Source organism: Seriola lalandi, unplaced genomic scaffold, assembly GCF_002814215.2.
Source record: "Seriola lalandi dorsalis isolate HSWRI2012SDOR001 ecotype SW California unplaced genomic scaffold, Sedor1 jcf7180002054695, whole genome shotgun sequence".
NCBI classification, from domain to species: domain Eukaryota; kingdom Metazoa; phylum Chordata; class Actinopteri; order Carangiformes; family Carangidae; genus Seriola; species Seriola lalandi.
In genome coordinates, this window is record NW_019525248.1 from 946,188 (window position 1) to 954,938 (window position 8,751).

The following is an 8,751-nucleotide window of genomic DNA, read 5'->3' on the forward strand; positions in this document are numbered from 1 at the left end:
CCCCTCAAAGGTACTTTCCTTCATCTCTATCGCCTGTCTTCCTTTGTGCTGTATTGTGTTACCGTGCATCAAGAAAGAGCTGTAAGGAGACAGTGCTGTTTTACTGTTTTACAACTTTTGCTGTGCAACTTTCAGATACAAAGGTGGCGACAGGGAAAACTGAGTATGTGTCATTAAAAATATTATGGATGGAGATGATTTAGTGCATCTAGGAAACAAAAACAAGTGTAATGTTTGTGCATAAGCTTCAATGTTTAGGAAGAGAAAATGAAGCTAATGAACTAAAAAAACAGAATAAACAGAAGGCGAGAATATAAGATATATATTTATATTCATTTGTGTCTCGGCAGCTGCCTCATAAGCACACATTTCTTCAGTAAATGACAACACTCAACATGTTGCGAACAACTGCAATTAAACAAATTCCCTATATTGACAATTTCCTTTATGATGCGTATTCTTACAGTAAATATACGCTGCTGCAGACATGGAGATAATTCTGAAAAAGAAAAAAAAAAGTTTCTCTCGGAGAGAGATGGGTTGTTTAGGCTCTGTGGAGCATGTAGAACAGCTTGTATAAAGAATTAATTACCTAAGAGCTGCGAGGAAAAGGGATAAAGTCAAAACACTGCAATATGGAGGAAGAGTGATGGAGGGTGCGAGAGCCACGCGATGAGAGGAAGTTGAAAGAAAAATTGTCCTAGAATCTTTTTTTGTTATTGTTATTTTTTATTGTACAGATGGGGAACATACGAAAAAATCATTTGCAATACAGCACTATAGCAATAAATAAAACCTTTGTGAAGCTTCTAATGTTGCATTTTTGTTCAGAGGCATTGATTCAATTTTATGATGATTAACAATTAATAATATTTTATATACTAAATAATACATTCTAGTGTGTTCAATTACATTGTAGGGTGTCTCTGTTATTTTTTGCCCACTGGAACAATGATTACATAATGAAGTAGGCCACGCATTTTTTAAAACGACATTTGCAACATTGAGAAACCCAATGCACGTCACTGCACTAGGCTCCATTAGCTGTTATTACTGTGTTTGCTACTGGGATGTTTGTACCATTATGAACAGAGCCTGTGGTCACTATTGATTTTGTAGCCCAGTGTTCTGGATTGTTCTGTACTTTCTGTTATGAGGCCTTGCTCAGTGAAATGGCTGCTGTGTCACAACTGCAGTTCTGTGTGTGTGTGTGTGTGTGTGTGTGTGTGTGTGTGTGTGTGTGTGTGTGTGTGTGTGTGTGTGTGTGTGTGTACGGCTCAAACATCACCTGCCCCACACCAGAATAGAACAAGTCTGTCAGCTTCTGACCTTGACAGAAACAACTTTAATGTCAGGCTCTGCCCTCTAGCAAGACATTGTGTGTAAGGATTTGTCAGTTGGGATGTTAAGCTGTGTCCCAATGGAAACTGTGTTTGTGTCTGTCTGTCTGTCTGTCTATACTTGGGGGGTGGGGGGGTGTCGGGGTGACATAGTAAGTCTCAACAAATCAGGGGCATTTACTCCACAGTATAAACTTGTACAACTCGAAAAGTGCGCACATGCACATTTATAGACAGATACACGCTGAACTGGACTTTTATTTCTTTACTGTGCTGCAGTTTGAGTAACTGTGATGGAAGATTCAGGCCGACCGGTCTGTGTATCTGTTTCTTGGCTGCATATTTTTGAACTTTAACATTAACATTTACACCCACACACTTAAACAACTCCAAGTACAGTACAGACAAACAATTACACTCTCTATCAATCTCTCTCTTTCGCTCAGTCTCACGCACACACACACACGCACACAAACAGAAGCAATTGTGCATGCAAAAAAAATGTAAATTATTGAATTAATGAACACACCAAAACCACTGTGACCATGCACACACACATTTTCGACCATGCAAACATATGCGCACATGCAGCACATAGACATCTACATTGACTCACACATACACGAACACAACAATTCTGAATATTGTTTGCACCAGTAGCATCGTCACCCACTCCCAAAATCCCATGCCTCCCTCCACTGCTCAGTTTTGATCGCTACCTTTCCCTCTTGAAACATGAAAGAAGATGATGATGTCTCTCTGAAAATACATGTCTCCAGGCCACACACATACACACACACACACACATAAACACACACACAGATTCTGACCTTCAGTGTCAACTCGCAATTAAACCTCAGAGGGGCTCTCCAGTCTTACAAGGATGCTAGACATGGGAGGAGGCATGGCTGGCAAGACACGAGTGTTAACCCTAATCTGAACTGAACTGCTTGCTGGTTAACCTGCTGCTGTAGAGCACCGCTTCATGTCACCGCCGGCCAGCCAGTTTCTCCCTGCTGCAGTGATCCAGTTAGCTACTGCTGGTGTCTCGGCTTTTCTGTCACAACACACGATCCGAATTCCAACGCTATAGTGAGAGAGGTTAGCTAAGATGCAAAAGCCAGCTTCAGTGTTGTCTGTTGACCTTGGACACCTGAGCTAACATAATACAGGCTAAAACTTTATCTGCCTCAGAAAAAATAGCAGCAGAACAATGATTGTATGAGAGTTTACTGCTATTCAATCTGTATTCTTTCCATCTCCAGACAATCAGAGATCTTTGTCATGTGTCAGGTGGCTCTACAGTCAGACTGGCTTTGACTTTTTCCGAGCTGTGATAATGTGGGTGATAAATCGTTCTGAAAGGCCACAGATGATTTGAATGAAAATTAAAAGCTGGAGTTATCTTTTCATAAAGTCTGACAGTAGTCTGACACATCATCTTTGATTTTCTTTGTTGTATGTTAGGAAAGATGGGTTTGTTTTTCAGAAGTTTTCTCATGATTTATTGGGCTGAGAAGGCACTTCATGCAATTTTCTTGCCTCCTGCTGCTAATACACTGAGTGCCAGGGGAGAGAGAAAAAAAACAATTAAGGATGGATGAAATGGAAAACCTCTACCTCATTTTTAACATAGAATTATCAATTTGCAGTCAGACTGGGAGGTTTTTTGTTTGTTTTTTTCAAGGAGAATTTTCAACCTAGTTGGTTCTTAAATTCAAGACAGTCATAATTTATTGCAATGCATTTACCAGAGAGTTCTTTTTTTTTTTTGCTCAAATCATGGCATGAATCCCATCCATCAGCTCAGGAAACCAGTAGAAAACACCAGGCTCCCTCACAGGCCCCGCTGACATATCAGTAACATGATGACGGTGCAGTGTTTGCGCTGTCACAGCCTTTTTTTCCCCAAGGTCTTTTGAGTAGTATAATCAGGACATTGTAGCATTCATTGCAGTAATAGTCTAATTAACCGGTTGATGGATCTGGTGGGTTAATATCATTTAATATCACCATGAAAAGATTTCATTGAAGTAAACATGTTTTATGAATCCACATGTTTTTACAGCAAGTCATTTTACAGAGTAAAAGGTTTATGATAAAATCATCATTAGTGAATACATTGAAAACACAGTTAGATGAGATTTCTCTATGAAAGAGAAATTATTAGTCAGTGTTTTTAAATGTTGTCAGAACTGATCTGAGATACATCATACTATAGATTAATGTGTGCTATTGTGGGTCATGACTTCAGTGTTTTTTGTATACTTATATATTATTATTTATATATGTATTTTCTAAAGGAGGGGTCACTCATTGATCCACCAACTGTCTCTTAACTCTCCCTGTTGCTAACCAGCTTTCCATTTCGAAACTCCAGTTTTTTCCATAGGTTATATGTAATCTTTTAGCGTGCAATCCGACTGAGATAGCAAACAAGTAGATGGTGCGTTTCGGCGACAATAAAATCACAGTTATCACAGTGATAGACCTCAATACGAGAAAAGATCGTTTCATTTCAAAACATTTAAAAACATAATTTGAATTTCTATTTATTCATTTTTTATGATTAAATCTTTTCACAAAATGGTACTGTTTTGCAAATGGTTTGTCGGCCCATTTAAGATACCTGCACAGTCTAGCAGAGGCCCCAGCCCACCGGTTGGGAACCACTGTTCTAAGGTATATATATTCAAGTGACTGAAATGTGTCTGAAAAAAGCTGAGAGTTGATTTCATTTAAACTGTCTTCGGCCGTCATACTCTGTCAGGATATAATTGATGCCATTGTGTTGAGTGGAGTTAGTAGAAGAAAATGTTAACACAACGTATCTGTCATTAGCTCCACTGTGATGCAAAACTTACAGCATGAGAACACAACATTAGTTCTGTTTTATGAACTGAATTACAGTGTAGTTTCTCTCTTTTTCACTCTGTTTCACTCCATCCCTGTGCATCAATGATTGATAGCATTATTTATAAACCCTGCACCATACATTAATCTTGAAATCTGTAGCAATAGTATAAACAGTACATATCTACTTACAAACATGACTGTGCTGCAGTCCCAAACCACATAGTGGTTTCTCATAAGACAGAATATAGAACTGTTTATGTAAAATCATTGTAAATAAGTAACACAGGATTACAGTAAATTATTACTCATGTTAATAGTCAATAATAGTCAATCACACCATCATAGTTTCTCCTCAGATTCTGATTTAATAGAAGGAGTCAAATTCTGTAGAACCATCAATGTAGATTTCAACGTCAACTTCAGGAAGTTATTAAGTATAATCGCTGGCAGCATTACAAATAACTGGGACATTAGTCTGATGGACTAATGCACTGCGACAGGAGCAAAGCCTGTGAAAGCCTTATGCAACAGATGATACAAATCCCTTTGTTTCTTTTTGTATAATTGACAGCTTCATGCAGCTCTCTGCATACTATGACCTCCACACAAGTCTCAACGAAAAAAAAATGTCACAGGGTTATGTGAACGAGAGTTTCAGATGCAGAAACAACTGTTTAGGTTGCACTAAAAAAAGTCAGTTTTTGGTGATATTCTATAGCTTTCCTATTGTCAACAAACCCCAAGAAAAGAAAAAAACAATGAATTGATGCTACTAACAGTTTTTTTTCTCTGCAGCCACAGCCTGATATAGTTTGTTCCTCTGTGCCACATTAAAATAGCACTGACACGTTCCTTTATTACAATGAATACTCACCACAGCCCCAAATGCATGTTAATCTGAAGCTGAAAATAGTCCCCCACAAATGCACAATTTACCAATGTTTGCTAAAAACTAGGAAATCACTTAACCTGTTTCAAAAAGTGAATAACTGTTATATTATTGTAGATCAGTTTCAGTGTATTTGTTGGACAATAAGTATCAAGAAACTGCAGAGCAGAAATGCCAAACGAGGTTTGAGCTTATTTAGAAACAGTGTCACAGTTGTATATTTTTTCCATTAGAGAGGTTGATTTATACTAGGGCTGCGCGATGTGACTTCAAATCAATATCATGATTATTTCAAACTTTTACCTCGATTTTAATTAATGAACAATTACTTTTGCACTTCTCGGTTTCTCTCTGTCTTTTGATCCATGCACTCTTCATATTCGCCAATGTGATTGTGTTCCAAGTGATGAAACACATTGGTGGTGTTACCTTTGGTAGCTATCCATGTTGCATTCACCACTGTCTGGTAGTGGTGACTGATACGACGCAATCAGGAGGCCAGGCGAGTGTCTGCATTTCCGTTTCTGCCCATCCACACTACAACGCAACCCTGGAGTCTTGGTTTTAGCGGCTAAAAAACTAAGGATGACTAAACACGGGGTTGTATTTTTAAAACTAAGTCGGTGAGAGGTTTGGTTTAGGTTCATTGCACAGCCCTGTTTTTTTACACTATAAAATGTCCCACTCATTATGTCACAATTTGAGGTAAAAAGAACAACAAATCTACAGAATCTATATCAAGATTGTTTGTTTAGGTAAAAAAAAATGCTCTGATCATGTAATAAATGAAGAAAGGATGTTGAAAGGATTCAGAGAGCTGTGAATGAGGGGATGAGGAATCTGGCTTATTTGAGGATAATGAGGAAAATCCCTAAAATCATTAGATGGTGATAAGCGATGATGACACAGTAATGGTGATTAAGATGATCATGACGAAGACAGTTCTGGGGATCAGAATGATGAGATTTCTGTTCTTTTTCTGCGCTGATGTTAAAAACAAATATGGCTGTTGGTGCCATCTGGTACCTTATGGTATGTGAGGGGGATTAGTCACGCTAAACATAAACTGTCTCTGGGAATTCCCTTTGTCATTTCAACATTAACACAGCCTTCCAACAGCGAGTCCTAGACTATTTTCCATCTGCATGTATTTCCTCTTCAGGAGCACATTTCCAATTTCCTTTCATCCTCAGCCTGACACTTGGCATGTCAGCACTTTTAATTGATAGAGGATTTCATTGGGTGATACAGATCCACTGCCCTCACACATGCGCACACACACACACACACACACACACACACACACACACAGGCACGCACGGCTGAGCTAAATTGTTGAATATCTGCTACTTGCTAATATTTTCTTTGTTTCTCACGGTGAAAGAGTCGCTATAATTCTTCCACACACCGTTGCTTTATGGAATTTCACGGACAGAAGAAGAGAAATTTCATCTGTCGCTCTCTACGTGTATTTAGGATTATTGTTTTATGAATATTATCTCTTTTTCTGGAATTTCAATTAAGTATGCAGATTCCATGGCGATTGGATTCAAAGTCAGTCAAGATTTAATGGTTTCCTTTTATTAGCTTCCGACAAATTGCCTTTTTAGTGGAAAGAGCATCTGCATTATTCATTTGTGAAAGAGCAAGCGTTTATGAGTTCATCTAGTTTAGATGAGCTAAGCGACCAACAGCGGGACTTCGGATGACTCATCACGGGAGGATGAAATACTGTGTGTGTGTGTGTGTGTGTGTGTGTGTGTGTGTGTGTGTGTGTGTGTGTGTGTGTGTGTGTGTGTGATGAATCTCATCTGACCCCCTGACCTCTTGCTTTCTTGTCATGGATGTGTAGGTGATCCAGCGCAGGGAGGACGGCTCTGTCAACTTCTTCAGAGGATGGGAGTCCTATCGGGAGGGATTTGGCAAGATCACGGGTGAACACTGGCTTGGTAAGTGGCTCAGTTGTGTGTGTGTGACAGAGAGAGTGTGTCTGTGCGTTCTTGGCAACACATGACTCATGTACGGCGGCCTGCACTACAGTGCCAAGCCAAACCCTGGAAAGTATATTTTCACGCAGTGTTGGTCAGCTAGAGTTATCGCCCCATCAACAACACAATGACAGCCAGTGTGACATGAAATCACAAGTGCAGCACTCAATGCAGAGAGAAAACACAACCTCACCCACCACAGAGAGTGAAATAGCTGATCACAGCCAGCGATGGCTCAAGATAAAGAGACGTCCAAACAGAGGCCGACAGACAGAGGTTAGACGCTGTTGGCCTTTTATATCATCAAGCATTCAGTAATAAATGTAGTAGGCTACTGTGACAATGAGAATCGCTTCAGTGACTGCGGATATGGCAGCAAATTTTAAAAAAAATATATACTTTACAGGAGCTGTCCGTTCAGCACCACAACATCACGACTCAAGCCAAGAGACCAGCAATTCAATTACAATATTTTTATATTTCACACGACAAACACATCAACAGTGTAAATTCCTTGTTTTTTTAACCTCACAGCTTTCTCACGGTTGCCTTCTGCTTAAAAATTTTATTTTATTTTTTCTACGTGCTTGTCCAAATCCTTGTATTTCTCGCTGGCAGCATGACACATTAGTCCACGGCTCCCCTCAAATTTGACAGGGAAAAGAATGCCAACAAAAGAATGAATTCAACTGTGAAATTATCAACTTTTTCAAAGCCAAATCCCCCGTCTTCACACCACTTCTCATTAAATGTACCAAAATATTTCTTCTCAGGGGCGGCGGTGGGGATGGGGGATACTCTTCAGCACCATCATGGTCGTTTTTGTGGCTTTTCTTTAGCTGCCTGCTCTTGTGAATGTTGCTCTTGTGGCAGCGATGGCACTCACAAGATATCAAGGACACGTTGATTGAATTAGACTTTCATATGGCATATGACACACAGCTCGGTGTGCTTTGATAAGAAAGTTCAGTCAGCAGTCATAGGGAAAACACTAGGGTAATCAGCTGTTTCATATTGTATGCATTGCTGATCACAAATTCTGGTCTGTTTACACAAAAACACCAGTCCTAGAAATAAAATAAAAAAAGCTGAGCATTTGCAGAAATGTTATTCCCTGAGTAAGTTTGGGCAGCCAAGTGTTAATGAGCTATCACCATGGTAAATATGCGTGTATCTTAAAAACCTCTAATCACGGTTCAGACCGGGAAGTGGAGCTTGAAGAAGTCTATTTCTGTAAACGGTCAAGGTCATGAACGTGCCATACCACAGCTGAGATGCTTTCCTATCAACAGCACTCTGGATTAAAGCACTCTTGCGCGCGCACACACACACACACACACACACACACACACACACACACACACACACACACACACTGTAAGAGCAGCAAACATTCACGTTAAAACTAGATTACGCAAGAGCACAGTGCAAACACTCCTGGGTTTTTCCTCAAGGAAATAAAAGTAGCATCTGACAGAGGATATGTAAAGTTTGATATATTTAGATCTAAGGCTGCAACTAACAATCATTTTTTATTAACAATTCATCTGACGATTGATCTCTAGATGAATTGATTGTTTGGTTTATGAAACCTGTGAGATCCCAACAGCCCAAAACCCAAAGAGAGTTCAATCTCCTGCAACAGAGACGTCACAGTCGACGAGCTGGAACCATCACC

General features: G+C 39.6%; 1 protein-coding gene across 2 annotated transcripts in view; it reads left to right on the top strand.

Moving 5' to 3' along the window:
• Positions 1-8,751, top strand: part of fibcd1b (fibrinogen C domain containing 1b) — a 98,491-nt gene that overhangs the window by 56,606 nt on the left and 33,134 nt on the right. For both annotated transcript variants that reach the window (XM_023423976.2, XM_023423977.2), the window contains one exon: positions 6,938-7,034. In XM_023423976.2, coding sequence (XP_023279744.1) covers positions 6,938-7,034 — 97 coding nt within the window. The remainder of the gene's footprint in view (positions 1-6,937; positions 7,035-8,751) is intronic.